The 19,479-nt window shown below is 33.1% G+C and overlaps 1 protein-coding gene across 1 annotated transcript in view; it reads left to right on the forward strand.

Annotated features, from left to right (window-relative positions):
• LOC130902027 (opioid-binding protein/cell adhesion molecule-like) overlaps nt 1–17,802 on the forward strand; it is a 312,350-nt gene extending 294,548 nt beyond the window's left edge. Inside the window, exons 5-8 of the mRNA XM_057813826.1 lie at nt 470–620; nt 1,422–1,519; nt 10,997–11,296; nt 14,575–17,802. Of these exons, the coding sequence (XP_057669809.1) occupies nt 470–620; nt 1,422–1,519; nt 10,997–11,296; nt 14,575–14,892 (867 nt within the window). The 3' untranslated portion in view covers nt 14,893–17,802. The remainder of the gene's footprint in view (nt 1–469; nt 621–1,421; nt 1,520–10,996; nt 11,297–14,574) is intronic.
• The last annotated feature ends 1,677 nt before the right edge of the window (nt 17,803–19,479 follow it).

The raw sequence follows: 19,479 nt of genomic DNA on the forward strand, positions 1-19,479 counted from the left end.
CCGAATCTGCGTGTCTTGTTTTGTGCTGTTGAATTTATTCACGGCTTTAAAGATAACGAGATTATTTGCTTTCTATATTAAAATAACTTCATTTTTATAGTAATCTCAATCAACCGAGACACTCAATTTTTTTCCTCTGAGTCAACAAAAGAAATATACAGATGGGACAGATCCTCAATGAGTTGTTATGATGATTTGCAAATGTCAATAAGAACAATTTTTAAGTTAACTGTTGAGATAATTCTATGAATAACTTTAACCAACTTCTTTTGGTCCTACAAACTTCTTCCATTATTCGATAACTGTTTTTTTATATATTGTTTTTCTCTGCAAAGCATGGATCCATTCAAATTTCGAACTCTTACCGGTTTTTTTTCCAATTATATCGATATAAGGAATAGAATAACCCAACTACACTAAATGTCCATGTGTTTTTACTAATTTTGCAAATTTTTTCCCATTTAAAAAGGATGGTTTGTTGCCTTCTGGACACCAAGTGGAAACTGGTTATTTACTAAACCTGAATGATGTTCAGAGACAAGATGCCGGCGTCTATCAATGCACAGCATCCAACGGCATTGGACAACCGGTTACTGGAGAAATTAAGCTTCATGTACTGTGTAAGTAAATATTTCATTTTTTACCTTGTGTCATAATTTTTTCGCTAAGTTATTAGGTTTCCACTTACTACCCGCAAACCAACAACAATTTCTGTAAATTACAAATACGTAAGTGAAAGTGATTTTTTATTCTGTCGCATTCACGATTAGTGACTATCCACAAGAATATCCACCAAAATCTCTTCAATAATTATATTATTTAATATTACTCAGTAAGGACAATATATGTGTCACTCTCTAATCAGTTAACCTCTCACAAGAGCGATAACAGATTACATCCTGATAGATATTCATTAGCGAGACATGTAGACCATGATACACAATATGAATTATGAACTGAGAAAAATGTCTATTGTAAAAAAAACAAATTCTATAAAAGAAATTCAACGTCATCGGCAAGCAATTAACCTCACCTAACCTTCACTCATAACGACCTAACCTATAAAATTTTCTGTCATTAAATAACCAATCAATATTCAACATCATTCATAATAACCTAAACTAACCTATAAAAATGTAATGTAACATAACCAATAACTCAATATTTAGCGTCAAATTGTTCTCTATTTTAGGTCTCTTCTGATTTGAAATTAGTTATTTAAATAATTTTTGGAAATTTGACGTTTCGACTTCTTTTAATCTTCAACAAAATATTTTGATAAAGACGAAACGACTACAAAAGTTTGAAAAATATCAGTTGATAGTTACTTTTCTATTATCACTGTAGAATTTATATGTTTAAAATTGTATTCTCGTTTGATTTCTGAATATCACGATAATCATCTACAATATTCATTGCAGATCCCCCAGAAGTTAGCGTCATAAAATCTTGGGTAAATGCTGGAGAAGGAGGCGAAGCTAAACTTGATTGTGTAGTCCATGCTGATCCACCAGCAGAGGTAAGTTTAATTAAATAACGTTACCAACAGTAAAAAGAGGATCATTCGTCAACAATTAATGGAAATTTTATATATAATTATCGAGAAAAATTATCTTTTATTTTTAAGAAAAGAAGTATTTGCTTGACTGGAGACTAATTTTCTCTACTAGTAATTTTCTCTGCTATTTGATATATACTGAATGTAATCACTTGGAAAAGAACAATCATAGTAGAATTTCGATTTCACCATCTTCAAGACAAGTTGGAATGAAATAATATATAAAATATTTTTATCTACAAGAATTGCATAATCTATGGAATACTAAGAGAATATTAACAAGTAATGGCAGTTCTTACTCTTTTGAATGGATTAACAAATTATTCAATCGTCGTGTGTGTTTTAGATCGCGAACGAGATAAATGGCGGACGCGCCTTTGATGTTTTTTTTTCATTTTTAATCATAAAAGACGGTTTATTTGGAATATTTCTTTAAAATAATTTCTAGGAAAGTCTATTTATTTATTTGTTGTGTTTTATTCTGTTCTAGAACTTTGTAGATTCTTATTTAGGTATATAAAAGATTTTTGTAAGCGAAGTTAGTTCAGTTCATAATGTAGCGATCAGAACAAATTAGAAAGCAATCGAAGAATTTGAATAAATGAAGTTAGTTAAGTGATAGTGATAAGTAAATTATTATAATTTTGTGTAGTGTTTAGTGTTTAGATGAATTAAGAACGTAAAAGACAGTCTCTATTAATTCATCTCACGAATAGAAATCATATAAATAAGGAACTTTATATTTTGGTGTCAGGTGTGGGGTACTGTAAATAAATAGTGACATAAGCATGGCTAAGAGACTATGTGTTCTAAAAGTGACGGAACTGAAAGCCGAACTAGAGAATAGTCAGTTGGAAACATCCGGTAAGAAGAGTGAATGTATAGAAAGACTCAAAGTGACACTTGGAAGCTACGGATTTCATCCAGAAACTTATCTATTGAAAGACGACTCCTTCACCTTGATATAGTTTTCGATTTTGAAAAACGATATTTTTGTCAATATATCCAACATGAAAGACGATATTTCGGCCAATATTGACGACAAGATTTCTACAATGAAGGACGATTTCTGCCGAAATTTTATCTTTGATAACCGACATTACCGCTGACATCGAAAATGAAATCTAATATCTACAATCGGATATCGACGACAAAAAGATGAGAACGATGAACAAGAAGATACAATCAGATATCTATCAGATGACAACGATGAACAATCAAATGAACGAGAAATTCAAGGAGTGGGATTAAAAGGTGGCAGATTTAATAATGAAAAACACTCCAATAGAAAGAAAGTAAATTAATAATAAAAACGTTACAGTTAATTCACCAGTTTCTTTATAGCCCATCGGAAACTGAAGAAAGCAGTAGCCTTCGTTTTTCCCTTGTCAAACTTCTTGGTTATTATAATAAGCTACGGTTTAATGAAATCTTTGAAAGCGTTTAGGGCATTATGTAGATGAATAATAATGTAGAGTTTTCAATTAGGAAATGAGAAATAAAGTTATGAAGGAGAAAGCATTAAAAATAATTATGAAATAAATTTACATCAAAGAAAAATTCACGAAAGCTTTGAGGGTACTGTTCAATCAAATTCTCAAGATAAAAAGAGATCGTATCAAAAGTGACAACCAGAATACCTAATTTCTAATTTAAACTACTAGAATGTGTCAAAAAAGTAGATTAATTCAGCAATAAATTATATTTGTTTCAGTTATTTATAAGAACAATACATCGTCAACTATATAGTGTGGAGATTTGTGTGAAAATTATCGATACAGTTATTCAAACGAATATAAACGATTCTTTGTATTTAGGTATAATCCACATTTATATACACACCACATTTTTTTCTTAAATGCGGATCAGAAGAGTGTGACAATGCTTGTATTTGGATATGACATTATTGTTTTTCTCCATTAATATCAATTCAGTTTTGCATTTCTTCCATTCCGATTGAGGTGAATCCAAAGCATGTGATTTTAACCGCTTCTTCAGATAAAGAAAAACGTTCACCTCGCAATTTATTGTTGATCTACGGAAATAAGAAGAAATCATTGGATGCGAAATAATAATCGACATTTTGACTTTTAAAAAACGTTTTTCTTTGAACTGATATGGGAAAGCTCGTATTGTCGTGGTGGAGAATGATTCGTCTTCTGCAATAGGTTTCCCTGATTTTTTCTATCACTATTGGCAAACAAAACGGTAGTTGTTTGTCCAGTTATTCCGAAAAAAAGGCGACCATGCATGATTTGTCTTCATATATAAAAGATTGTTACTTAGATCTTTAAAAATGTATGTGTTATAATTTTGACGTCAATAAATGGTTAAGTTTTTGATAGTTTTTTATTTTTGATTCAAAAATAAAGCAGTAACCCTCAAAATAAAAATTAACATTTAACAGAATCAACAATAAACTTATCGTATTATTATATAATCGTTTTCTCATGATTTTTCCATAAACTCCTAGTCATTTATTCTGATTCTAGAGCTACGTCGATAATAGTTATGAATTAGTTTGAAACAGCCATACTTTGTACGAGGATGTATTTATATCTAGTTAGCCTAGACCAGTTCCATGCATAAACAAAATACGTTACCATAGCAACGAACAATAAATTATTAGAAGTGTCAGTGTAAAGTTTGACGTCAAAAAAATGAACTAGTGTTACGCAATAAATTGGAGTATCGAGCCATCATCAAGTATCTGTATTTAAAAGGGTTAAGAGGTAAACAGATTTACGAAGATATGTTTAATACCCTTGATGATTAAAGTTCTTCGTATGCGACCGTGAAAAATTAGACTGCAAGCTTCAATTTTCCATTGAAGATGATGACCGATCGGGAAGGCCAGTTTCTGTGTCAGTCCCCGATAATATCGATGCAGCTCATAACATGATTTTATCAGACCGTCGAATTGGGCTGAAACGGATATCTGAAGCACTGAATATTTCATACGAACGCGTTCTTCATATATTTCACGTCAATTTAGACATGAGAAGAATTGCTGCAAAATGGATTCCCAAATGTTTGAATGTTGACCAAAAGCTTGCAAGGGTTCGATCTGTGCTCGATTTGTAAACGATGAAGACTTCTTAAGCCGAATTGTTACTATGGATGAGACTTGGGTACATTTCTACGATTCAGAAACAAAGCAACAATCGATGGAATGGCGACACTCTGGTTCTCCAAGACCTAAGAAGTTTCGTGTCCAAAAATCTACTGGTAAAGTTCTTGCTTCAGTTTTTTAGGATTGCCATGGAGTAATCATGATTGATTTTTTGTATAGAGGTGGAACAATAACTGGAGATTACTATTCGACATTACTGACCACACTACGGGAAAAAATTAAAGAAAAAAGACGTGGAAAGCTATCCAAAGGTGTTTTGTTTTTGCAGGATAACGCCCCTGCACACAAATCTCATGTTGCCATGCAAAAAATTCGTGATTTAGAGTTCGAATTACTAAAACGCCCCACTTATTCACCAGATTTGGCTCCGTCCGACTATCATCCCGTTCCTCAACTAAAAAAAAGTTTAAAAGGTACAGTTTCTTCCAACGAGGGGGTAATAAAAGTTGTGGAGGTCTGGTTTCCAGAGCAAGAAGAAACATTTTTTTAAAGGTCTAGAGACGTTGCAGGTTCACTGTAATAAATATATCCAATTGAGAGGAGAATATGTTGAGTAATAAAATATTTTGACAATGAAATTTTGTTTGGTTCTATAGTAGGCTAAGAATTTGTCAATATATCCTCGTAGTTAGATAACGCCCAATTACTTACATATAGTCCGATTGCTTTCACTTCCGTAGTTTTATTCACCACTCGACGAAACACCATACATTAGAAAAAAAGGAATAGTAAGTCCTCATATATACAAATAAATTATCATTACGTCTCGACCACTTCCACCTAATAAATCAATATATAAACTTTCTGGCAAATAATTATAATACTCCTGAAATGGAATGGAAATTGCCGTTCAGTTATAAACGTTAAGCTCCATACCTTCCTGCCATTCCTTCCAACATTTCTAGGCAATTACAACTTCAATCTTCTTAGATGTTTAATTTTACAGACTTATAATTCCATTACTTCCATTTTCGTTTCAATAATATCGCTTTCTGTCTATGTCTGCCGTATACTAATTGAAATACATTTTAGAGTTAGAATCGTTCTCGTTTCATTTTAGTTTTGATATATTCTAGAATTTCGAACAAGTTGAATAACTTACGAGTTTATTTCGACAACTTGTCCCCAATTATAAAGTAATAAATGTAAGGAATCGTGAAATGCTATGGGGACTGGTAGAAACGAAGTTGAGTTATATCAACTTTTGCATTCATCCAATGAGAATATAGAAAGATTAATGTAGATTTTCAACAAAGAACAGCATTTCTTTGTGAAGTTTGAGTTAATTATTATACGCAGTGTCCGCCTCAAAAAATAGTATCGTATTTAATTTGAAGAGAGTCACATTTTACCATAAAATTTGTTTTTAAATCGCCTTGATTTTAGGTCTCTTCTGTTATAAAATTAGTTTTTTTGATAATTTTTTGAGATAGAGGAAAATTTTATCATTTCGATCACTTTCGGTTTTTATCGGAATATATCTTCAAAAATTATTGAAAAAACTAATTAGAGACCTAAAATTAACGATTTAAAAACTTAAACTTATATAAAAGGTCTTAGAAATAAGACTGGAGGATTGATTGTGCCTTTTTGGTAGATATGAATAAACACTTGACTGATCTGATTATAAAGTTACTGTGAAACCATCGTTCCACTTTCACAAAATGAAGGAATGGAATGGAATTCTCAATTTTCAACAATCCATTCAATTTTGAAGCTTCACAGGCACCAGTTCAATAGCAAATGGTATTGATAGATATTAAATCGGACAGTATTATGAATGAAAAATTCAATGAGAATAAGGCTCATACATTTTATATACAATATTTCAAGAGTTTGGATAATTACCCGGAATCAAAAAAGGCATGCAGTACGCATTCTCTGCATGTTTGGCACCTATTTATGTGAACAGATGTTTTCCGTCATGAAAATAAATAAGAACAAAACTTAAGAACAAGACTTACGAATGAACTTCTCCAATCAATTCTCAAAGTAACTACAACGAATATGATACCTGACATCAATGAGCTTTTCAAAAACAAGAGAAGATCCTTGAGCTCAACATAGTTACCTACCATCCTTTATAACTTTGATATGATTTTTAACAACTGTATATTTTATATTTATATAATTTAATAAATAAAATTTTATAAAAATTCAGTTCATTTTTTTTATTTTCAATCTGGCCTGCCGACAAATTCAAATTGATTATATATCTAGGAAGTCAAAACAACGAATAGACTTTCTGTCATCATTATGAACTTAAATGTGGCTACATTGTGTATTCATTACGAAAAAATGAGTTTGATATATAAGGCACAAGATGTGATTCTACAATTTCCTCGATGTACGGCATTCATGTGGTCTCTGATGAACTTCGGAACTTGTCTAAACGTAAGGGTTTCTAATTTGGACTAAAATCTCTATTTCTCCTCTTAGAGAATGTTTCATCCTTGTAATATCTGATTTCTCCATTTTTAACTAGTCCCCTCGATTTCTTCTTAATTTGTTTCTTCGATATGCCATGAATAATGGTCTTTTACCATAACGTTATTCATTCTTCCTTACATGAGGATACTGAATACACTGTTTACAACAACACTCACAATCACACAGTCTGCCGCGCGTTTCGATAATCAAGTTATCGTCTTCAGAGACTGACGGTAAGCAACTTAATTACTCGAGAAGATAAAAATATACAATATCACATAGGTGAGCCGATTTATCCAGTAATTTAGTAATAAATAAAATAAAAGTGTTTTCCAGAAGATTTTTTTTGATTGTTTTGAAAAATTTTGCGATCTAAATGTGTACTTTTTTTGAATGAAGTAACACCCTTCAATCATCGTAATGCAAAGAACCATCAGGTAGTGTAGGTACCTAAACGTATTCATATCCTAAGAAATTAGTTTTTGTACTTATAAGTATAAGGTATATAAAATTCTCCATAAACAGAGGTGTAAATTTTTAGTAAGTTTTAAATTATGGTGGATTCTAACCAACTTATCATTCACCAAAATTTGAAATGTGCTAAGAGAAGAATATTATGGTGGATACATATTAAATGGCTGTAATGTAAGTTCACACTAAGTGTGTCCCTTAATTACACGTTTTAGCGTTTTGTTCGTCCGTCTGTTTATCTCTCTGTTCGTCCTTCTACCCATCCGTCCTTCTGTATGATTATAGCAGCGATATCTCCTCATTGGTAACATCTACCAAGCTCCGGTTATTTACATGTAATTCCTGCATGTACCAAAATGAAAGAAATTTAAGGCATTATTAGAAAAAAATTAAGCAAATCAACCATGTGCTTCTAGTGGACAAATTATCTCAAATGACAAGAATTGACGTGAATAGACATCATAAGACATCGATCAACATCAAATAACAATAAACGTAAATTAGGCTTAATAGACGTCAATTCATATTATTTGAGAACAATCTTTACTTCATGAACTTGCTTGGGGAATACGCTACCGTCTTCCTAGCCGAGTTAATCACTATGATGGAATGTGGACGTGCAATACTCAATCGACGCCACAGGAACACACTAATCTCAATCTGCTCAGATACAAGCTATAACGGCCGAAAATGTGTACTCTAGACTAATATTGTAGCGCAAGAAACTCCTACAAAATCTGGTAAGTGATAGCTGCAAAATCCAGTCGTTTAGGTAACCGGTCACTCGGGCAACAAAGGCAACGATGAGGCCAACTCACTCGCCAGATTTGGTTCGGTGAACCCGCCGATGGACCCAGAACCCATTCTTGGTGTTACTTTCGCGTCTCTCTGAACGATCTGCTTGCAAGACGGACTTGGGTAGATATGGATAGAGACACCTGGCATTAGATAAGCGAAGGGTCGCATATATGATATAGATGGACTTACTCACAATACTATACAATTGTTTTAACTAAATAGACGCGAAATCCAGCTAGAACAGAACTTTGAGCACGGGCACATATTTATTTTTCGACGTAATCTCCTTTAGCTCTATACACTTCTCCAGCGATGTTCAATAAGTTCGATACTTTTTTTATAATAAGAATCGTCAAGCTGCTCAAAATAGTCATTAACTGCCGACATTACGACTTCATTGTTGGAAAATCTTCAACCACCGAGCCAATTTCAAGTTTGGGGTCAGAAAAAAAATAGGGGGCTAAATCTCGCAAATAGGGTGTATGAAGTGTCAAATCAAATTTAAGTTTTGGATATTATAATAACGGATGTGTGAGCTGGTGTATTGTCTTGATGAAATTACACTTTCTTCTTAGCCTAATGCGGCAGTTTTTGCTTGATTTCTTCTCTCACATGCATTCAAAAAAACCGACGCCATGACCTTGCCTGTAGATTGAACGGTATTTGCCTTCTTTGGAGCCGGTTTTTCCTTTTTTAGTTTTTACAAGCTTTTGTCTATAAATTGTAACAATTTTTTGACAATAAAACATTTCTCTCTGTCTCTCAGTCCATTTTCTTGATTGAACCTTTGTTTCTAGTGTGAAAAAGTGAACCCACGAACATTGCCAAATATCTTCACAGCGCTGTTTTTGTTCAATTGTGAGCAAACGCTGCACCCAACTTGCGCACAGCTTTCTCATGTCCAAATTTTCAGTTCATATGCAGTTTTTAAAATGACTTCTATGTTTGCTAGCTGGCGCACTTCCAGTCGACAATCATCCAGTACCACTTCGTGTATTTTCTTCAACATTTCTGAAGTCATCACCTAATTTGGTCGACCACTGCTATGCTGATCTTCGCAGGTCGTACAGCCTTGTTTAAAATCTGCTACCTAATATTTTATTATTGATAACGAAGAAGCAGTCTCACCCAGAGTAGAATCTATTTCAGGGATTCAGGCCTTTCAAATAAAAGTATTGCATCACATAACAACAACCAATTTTTTCACTAATTGGGTGAGTAGTAGGATATAAAACTTCAAGATCTTCAGTGATAATAAAATTCCTCTTTTTAAGGTCAACTTCACGGAAAAGAACATCATTATTATTAGAATATTAAAAATAAAATTTCAAAGGATGCACTTTGCCTTTATCTCCACAAAGTTTACGATTCGAAATATTTTTTTCTAGAGATTTGCAAGAAAAAATGAATCTGTTGTCATAGAAATTATTTTGAATGGTTTACTCTTTATAGCCGCTAAAATAACTTGCTTCCAGAAGAACCGTTTCTGTTTTTCCATTAAACTAAAATCCTGATTCCATGACATGTATGTTCGCTCATAAAAAATTTGTGGTCAATTTTATAAATACCATATTCAGTAGAACTGGAAACAATAAACTGACAGAAAAGAGCCATCTTGATATTCCTATTTTGCCCTCCACATTGATCGGAGTACATTATAAGATGTTTGCATTTTTTAAGAAATACAATAGACAGGAAGCTATTTCTTGAGGACCTCTGGATGTTATAGTTTCATCCCACCAAAACATGTACATTTCTTCATTTTTCATATTATGAACACCTAAGCAGTATGTCCAGAGTTGAAGCTTACAATAACAAATTCCTGTGCTAATAACAGGGGCTGGAAGTGCTTTCATAAGATCGAAACAAATTACACATACATCTTCATTATCTATATCTTTTTTTAAGCCTTCTCTTGCAGCATTTGCCATGAGCAAATGCAAGTTTCTTTTTGTTCAAGTCTTGTTTTTTAATCATTATCAGCCGCTTTAATTTTAATTTAAATGCATCACACTTTTTGTATGAATGGGGATGGAAACTCAGGTTAAATTGTTCATTAAATTCTTTGCTAAAAATAAACTTCGATGCTGGATTTTCAGCGTAAAGAGAATACAAAATACTCAAATTCAAATCTGGCGATAACTATTTGCAGGTATATTGTCTTATAAATGGAGTAATGCCACTGTCAACATATCCCGCTAAATTACAGTTGCTGGTGTGCAAATATGGTTTAACCAGGTTAGGCCGCTTTTGTGTTTTTGTCACAAGATGTTACTGCTATGGAAAAAGATATTTAGTGGCGTCATCTCTTAGTTAAATGATAAACTGAGATTAGGTCATTTTTGCATCGAAATATTGACACTACTGAATTAGTTTAAGTACTGAACTTCAATATAGGGAAATTGTTGGTTAGGCCATTTTTGCGTTGACGGCCTCATTTCTAAATACGTTTATTTAATTATGACAATTCCTTACTTTATTCTTTCCAATAATCAATCATTCACATCGACGATTTAATTGTATAACTTTTTTTCTCATCTATTAGTGACTAGTGATGACCGTTCGACTTTAAATATGTGAACTGTACTCATGTATCACTTTTTTAGGTAACATGGTACCAAGATTCTTTCATTCTTCAGCCTACAGACCGCCGAACTATGTCTAAAAACGGCAATACTCACACTTTGACAATTCGAAACGTTCAATCATCAGATTTTGGAAACTACAGTTGTACGGTATCGAATTCAATAGGAAGAGATAAACGATATATGGAACTATCAGGAAAACCGGGACCAGCAAAAATCATCAGTGGCCCATATTCTAATCCACACGAATATGATTTAAAATGGGTGGTACAATCTGTATTCCCCATCATCGAAGTCAGGATACTGTACAGGAGAATCATGGTAAGTAATTTAATCGATATAGAAAAATATGAATATATGTCAAATTTACCTGGGGGAAGGAAAATTTCTATGAAAAATTCATATCACAATGTACGACACAGTCCAGCCCTGCACCTAACCTAACCAGCCTGCACCAACTGCCAAATTCTTTATAAATAGTGAGTGTAACATCATTTGAAAGTTAATTTATGTTTCCTAGTAATATTAGATTGTCGCAATCTATGGAACAACTTTCAAAAAACTAATGAATTAGATGTTCAAAATTACCTCCTTGCAAAATACTCGTACAACCTACCCAGAACATACCCTGAGAAAAAATGAATAACTGAATAACAACTAAATGATTAGTAGTTATTCAGTGGAAACAACATGGCGGATTTTCGATGTCAGTGGTGGTTTCCTAAATTCACCATTAAAAACATCAACAGACAAGTTTATTTCAAAATAAAAGTACTATATATATATATATATATATATATATATATATATATATATATATAAGCGGTTTCTTATTGGGCAATGAAACAACAAAGTGGACTAACTTTAATATATTTTCCTCGAAAATCTCAATTATTTCCAGACGATATATACATAAGTATTCGAAAGCTCGGAAATATATTAAAGTAAGTCCACTTTGATGTATGTTTTTAGTGTTAGGTCTCTTCTGTTTAAGAAGTAGTTTAAGTTCAAAATAAGTTTAAAAATAAGTTCCAGAATTAGTTTTTTTAATAATTTTTCAAAGATAGATAAAAATTTTGACGTTTCGACTTCTTTCAGTCTTTATCAAAATATGATATTGACACTGACAATTTGCGTATTTATATTAATGAATAGATTACCTAAATCATGAAAAGGATAAAAAGATTCTGCAATCAATTAAAAAGCAAAACACAAACGTTTCATCAAATCATGAAACATTTTTTCTTACCATATATATAAGGACTTTCCCAACAATTATCGAATTATTTTAATAAATATGATCTTAGTATAAGTCATAAAATAATACATTATCCCAATATTTCACTAAATTAAAATCTAAAACACCAAAAAACAAAAGAAGTCTTATTATATATTAAGTGCCTTGTACTAATTGTGACGTTGTCTATATAGGGCTGACATCTCAGTATTCAGAAAATAGACTAAAAGGTCATCAGGACGATAAAAAATTAAAACTGCATTAACGAACTATGAAATATCAAAAAAAAAACATAAATTCAATTATAAAGATTCACAAATTTTTGGAATGGAATACACGAAAAAAAGAATTTTTAGTAATGGTTCACATTCATAAAAACGAAAAAGCTATAATTAATAAAATAAACCTAAATAATTTAGGTAAAATTTATAGCTCTATTGCTATATTTTGTGAATTTTGATAATTATAATAAAACTACAAATAATTTTAAGACTAAGGAAAAATTCATTTTTCTTGTCAAAAAAACTTTTTCTTTCTCTTTCATTGTTATTTCGATATTCATGATGTAGGTGATATAAATACACAAATTGTCAGGGTCAATATTATATTTTAATAAAGACTGAAGTTAAGTCGGAACGTCAATTTATTTCTATCTTTTAAAAATTATTAGAAAATACTAATTTTGAAATAGAAGGGACCTAATATCAAAAACATCTATAAACATATATATCGATTGTTTTGTTATTGTCTTCGTTGCTTGTATCTGAGTACATGCCTATGTCTGGATAACTATTATTGTTTATTTGTGTAATAGTTCTGCGGGTTGGATGGGGTAAATGGGTCGTTCGGATTTTCAGGTTTTGTAGGGTTTATTTGTTTTTGTCAGTACCTGGACCCAGATCTTGGCGCAGTCTTATACGCCTTGGTTATGACTAGCAAGAATGGTCTCTTCGCCGCCTCTAGCTGTTTCGCGATTCTTCTGTGTTGCCCCAAATCTCCACTCCATATAGAAGCATTGGTTTCACCTTTCGTATATGTCTTCCAGTATCGTGGGTTTTCGTCCCCAGTCTCGTCCAGCATTGATGAGCAATGTATGGCCAATATCAGCTTTTTTTACGATTTGTTTTGACATATTCCAACCACAGCTGCCCTGTGTCAATTGTGAGTCCTAGATGCTTTATGTCATTGTCGAAGATGTTGTTTTTGTCATGTATTTTTAGTCTGGGTGGTGTTGTCTTTGTGTAAGGTATAAATATTGCTCGCGTTTTGTTGTTATTGTAGGTTATTTTGTTGTGTTTAGCCCAGTAGTCGTACGCCGACTAGACGGCGTCCTACTTTTTTTCATAAAAATTACTAAAAACGAAAAAGCTATAATTAATCGAAAAAACCCAAATAATTTAAGTAGAATTTATAGCTGTATTGCTCTATTTTGTCTATACATTCAAATGTGCCAGTTTCACAAATCTTTTTCAAAGTCTCGAACTTCTCCTTGTTATTTTGGTTATTGTATTTCGATGAACTTGATACATTACCATTTCTCTAGGTGTTAAATTGTTCTTTCTAGTTCCAGCTACAGTCAAGAAACTCGATTTTTATTTGTCGATTCGACGATGAAATCAGAAAATTCACTTAAAAACTCCAATGGGTCTTCTATAGGTTAATTGCCAGATGTTAAAGCAGGATCACTATCAACTTGATGCTACCCGACGATCATATCAGTATCTACTATATGGAATTTATCAATATACTATTCACTATCTACTAAACTATTTATTATAACTAAACACCTATCCAATTCTTAACATACTTATTCATTTAAATACACCGCTTACATTTTATTATTCCGATGTGATCACTATGACATACCATTATTTATTGACAGCAGAACTATCGTCTATTTATATCGAACAACAATTCTAATATGCCGTAAGCAAATAAAGAGGCCTTCTAAGAAATTGTCTGTATAAAAACAGTTGAACCATAATGTAACCAACTAATGAAAACAAGACATAAAATCATAATTTGAATAGAAAATATAGGCGAACTCACCTTTGCATGAAACAGGACCAGCTTCATGGTCTTTATCAATGAGCGAGCTCATAGCATTTTGTTTTCTAAGGATGCAATAAAAAAAAGGAAAAGGAAACGAGATTCTAACCGCATAGAAAGAAATATGGTCTTAATATCGCCTAAATTATTTCAAAGAATATCTCGTTTCGTCTCGAAAAATCATAATGACAAAATACGTTAGTATAAAGCTCTAAAAAACTCCATGATCCAAATTTCGGCCTTATATTCCAATTCTATTTATTCTATTAAATTACTGTGTTATGAACTATTAACAACGATCGACTTTTTACAGTCCAATGCTTCATACCATCACCCTGGACATTGGCATGACGTCGTAGTGAAGCCTGCTCAAACTTATAATCCAGCAAATAGTGAGAGAACTCAGCGTTACAAATTAACCAACCTGTTTCCTGACTCAGTATATGAATGCTTGATTCAAACCAAGAATCAACATGGTTTTGGTGAACTTTCCGACCTTCATCAGTGGTCGACTTCTCCAAGAGGTCGATTCATAGTGCAAAGCGGTAGTGGTAATATTAGAAAACTGTCTTTGAAAATTATAACTATTATATGGATAACGATTTGTATCGTAGATATTTTTATAATATAAGATATTTCATCTTACATTGAGGCATTATTTTTGTATTATATTCAAAATGTTGATATTTAACTATTTGTTTGTAATATATTTGATGGGTTCAATCATTAAGCATATAAAATTATTGATTGTGAGTTTTTTTTTAGAAAACTGTACTATTTTGTGAAAATTACCAAATCATTTAAAATAAACTGATCCAATGTTGCTGCCTTATTTTCGAAGAAATATACAAACTGGTCCTCCAAGCTTGAAGTCAAAATTTCCAAAATACTACTAACCGGTTTGTCATATTTTAGCTCTTGGGTCAATGTTTCTTATCCTTGATCCAGTTGATCCAAAACCATCAAGTTAACAGGTACTATTGCCTATACAATTGCGATCAAAAGTTTCACTCCCAATTCTCCATTTTCTAAATATAGTGTCACGAATTAAGAAAGACTTCATTGTTTTGTATCTTAACTCTTGAAAATTGTATCTTGGGGCCTCGGTGCATGCTTATCCGATTCTATTTTCTCTCGAGTAAGCCATTTTGTTAAAAAATTTTCCATCTCTAATAGGAAAAAACTCATCCTTAAGCTTATCAAGCTAGACGGGCAAGTAATCGAGTGGAGGAAAATAGAAGAAAATAACGGAAATTCACACTACACAGTAAACTTCTCTGGAACAAACATGAAAAAGAGATAATCCACAAAGCCAAAAATTCTCTGATGGTGTGTATAAACTTCGCAGAGAGGAATCATCACATATGGGACAGTGGTTTGGGGTACTAGAACTAGTCTGCATACCATGAGGAACAATCTCTCAAAGGTGCAAAGACTGGCTTGCTCATGTGCAAGTGGAGCCATGAAATCTTGCCCTTCAGCTGCACTAGGAGTGATTCTAAATCTTCCACCTCTTCATATAGTACTGGAAAGCGTAGCTGAGAAAACATCACTTGGAATGTTCCGAGACGTAATCATCAAAGAAAATCCGCTCCTAAAAAAAGACCAGCCCTGAGTCATGCCTCAGGATGCTACAACGTAAAATTTAAACTTTGAGAAAAACTTCACCTCAATAATAAGCTGTGAAAGCAAATATGATCAAAAATACCATACAGGAAATGAACAGAAATGCCATTAAATCGGATCAAAAACAGCAGACGGAACTAGATTAGAAGTGTGCGGGCACAGAATCTAGCACTCTGAAATCCTGGGGAGCGCACCACGCATTTTTCAAGCATAAATCTATGCAATTAGAGCTCTAAGTTCCAATATCTTAAAATCCAAACTCGTTTGGATTTGAAGCATTGGAATGGATTCCGGGACACACCGGAGCGAAGGGAATTGAAATAGTTGATAAGCTCGCTAAGGCCGAGGGAGACAAGCCCTTCATGGGACCCGAACCCTTCTGTGGTATCAGCTACTGAATAATGGAAAAAGCAGTTGAAAAGAAGGTAGATACAAACAAAACCAATTATTAGGGCAACCTACAGGGACTCAGAGAGGCAATTACTCTTTTGGGAAACTATAACCAGAGTAGATCTGCTGAACGTATGGACCTAGATAAGAAGAATCTACGAATACTACAGGAGACCTATCGGGGCACTGTCGCTTTAACAAACACCTGAATATACTAGGCTTAGCAGATAATGCGGTGTGCAAGTTTTGTTGCACAGACGACGGAATCACTATCCACATTCTCTCGAAGTGTGAAACACTAATTAAGTCCAGAGCTCTACACCTCGAAATAGAAGACGAATATCTCTGGCAATTTAAGCCAATCCACATTCTAGACTTTTTGAAAGGAGAGCGATTGTTGGATCTGCTATAAACACTGGGTTCTCCAGTACCGCAGCAACAAACTCTGGATCATTTTTCGTGAATCGCCTTGAGTGTCGACGAATTAGACTTTCTTGACTCCAACAATTAGTTATCGTCGAGATCTCAATATGACAACTATTAGGGATAAGGGTACAGGACAGTATAATTTTGCTTGAATTGGTCCGACAAAATTAATGTATGGGGGATTGAAAGTATACATTTTGATAGTAAGAGTACAGTAGAGGTAAGAAATGACTTTGCGTCTTCGTATTAAGCGGTTTTCACTCCTCCATTTTTATCAATGTTATCTTCTTATCAATTTCAATTGTCTGGCTCAAAAATTAGAGTTAAAATACGACAAATTCAACAAAATTTTGAGCACTATTTAAGCAAAATTAGTAGTAAGTAAAGTTTGACAAAATTGATGTGTTTTCAGTGAGAAATAATGTACCAAATGTGGAATATTTGAGAACGAACCTGGCGGACGAGAAGAAAATATTATTGGGCAAAATATATTTTTTGATAAAACCAAACAATTAGCATATAGAACTCCATCAACGTTCAACATTTGTTTGTAAATTTTAACGTTAATCAAAAATAAACATAGCTCATTACCTGGTATTCAAATTACTTTAATTGTTTGTGTGGTTTTGAATTTGTAAAATTTTTCGTGTTGTTACATATTTTGTTCCCGATTCGTTGTTGTTACTAAGAAGTCATGCGCGGGAGACCTAGCGTCGATCTCTACGTCGTAGAATAACCAATCTTGTTAATTATTTAATCATAAAATTAGTTATTCCAGCTAAATAGTTATATCCGTTCCAATAATTTTTGCATTCATAAAATTCAACACCATACATTGGTTTGATCATGAGAGACAAAACAACTAGAATTAATAAACCATATTCCACCCGTATATCGTAAAATTGTTTATATTGCAGAATGTTCCGCTTGTTGGAAATATTTTTCGCAAAATAGTATCTACAGCTAAGTAGCTTATGTCCGATAATCGATTAAAAGGTTTTCCATGCTTTTTGATCGGCAATGAATCAAAAGACTCAAAATATATAGCTACTTATTTTAGAATCAAAGTAGAATAAACTAACCATTATCAAAAAACAAATCAAAACATGGTTTCTCCTGAAGGTGTTTCATAATATGTCAGTGCAATCAAGGGTTTGTAATTTCATTATAAATTATAAATGTTTCTATTCTTGGTACATATATTTTGAAGTTTGTACTATTTGCATTTCCAACTAAAACTACACCCGAGTTGCCTTTAGATATTGATCTTGAACATCTGTAGGCTTAGTGCTCGGGAAAGACGTGCCTTGGTAGCTGATTCCACAGAAATGAGTCCCGATAAATTGGGTTTTGGGTATCTACAAACGAACTCGGTGCTTATGAGCCACGTCTTGTAAAAACTGTTCTAGACGGGATTATGTTGGACAGCTCGGAAGAGCATTTGATGTGGTAGTATTGGTAAAACAGAGTCAGGTCTATGCTCTTAGTTGTCCAAGCTTCTGGTCAACTCTGGATCGCCTATAAGTCGAACTGCTCTCTTCTGTATTGAGCCGAGCATCCTCAGTATGCTTGGAAGCATACCTCTAAATGTGCTAGCAATAATCCAAAGATGGACAAATCTGGACCTTGTAGAGGATCGGAAGCTGTTGGATTACTATTATATAGATAGATTTTACTAAGGTGGCTTGTGACCTATCTCTGCAATTTTCACAAACCTATTGTGGTCTTCTAAATCTACATCACATTTTTATAATCCTTAAGTAGTCTATCAACTTAAAAAGTAAAACCTGTAGCTCTTTGAATTGTATCATAGATCCTTTCGAATCTTATGATGAAACACCTTTTGTGAAAACTAATCAAAAATATTTTTCTGATAAAATATATATACGAGGGTCGTGCTGCTGATACTTAAGATAATTACAAAAAATACTATCAATTTTTTTTATTGTATTTTTCTTTGAACTCTGTACACTAGTAAATCCGTTAAAATAATTCAGCATTGTTTTGAAATATCTTCAATTTCCTATTCTCATGGCGTCAATGTTCCGTCGTCTCTAATACATAGTCGACAACGTAACTTCCTTGACAGTGGTGATAAAAAACATGCAATTTAAAATCCTGTTATCAAAGTTAAGATAGTTTATAGTAAGAGTATGATAAGGAGCATTATCCTGATGCGCATCAATCGTTCTGAAACTAGTTTTTAGACTACGCTTATTAATTTCATATACTCGATACGACTTTTCTGATATACCAGTAAGCAGTCGTTGTTCTCTTTGATTCAAAAGTTCAATTGTCTTCATGTAGTCCCCTTACTGGAAAGTAATGGGTCACAGACTTAAACATTCCCCTATCACACAGATTCATAAAAAAACGCACGACACATTGGTTTTTGTTTTGCTCTGATCACTGAAAAGATCGATGTGTTTCAGTCCGACAGGATCATTATTTTGTAAATAGTTCAATAACATAGAGCACACCTCACCTTCATTGTAAGTATACATGCCTGCATTATTTGTCTTCATATCATGAACACAAAAGACATTCAGCCAGAGCTGACACATGTAAAATATTTCCTGTACTAGAATGTTTGGTAGCGGAAGGTTTTGCATTTGGTTAAAATAAAGTACTACTGTTTCTTCATCCTTGTTTTTGGTCAAGTCTTGTTGTAGAATTATTTGTTCAGCTGCTATGGTACGTTTAAAATTCTCGCTTAAACACTTGTCTCTTAGTGGGGATTTGAAATACTCACACTGGCTGTATACATCAACCTGTG

Source organism: Diorhabda carinulata, chromosome X (assembly GCF_026250575.1).
Source record: "Diorhabda carinulata isolate Delta chromosome X, icDioCari1.1, whole genome shotgun sequence".
Taxonomy (NCBI): Eukaryota; Metazoa; Arthropoda; class Insecta; order Coleoptera; family Chrysomelidae; genus Diorhabda; species Diorhabda carinulata.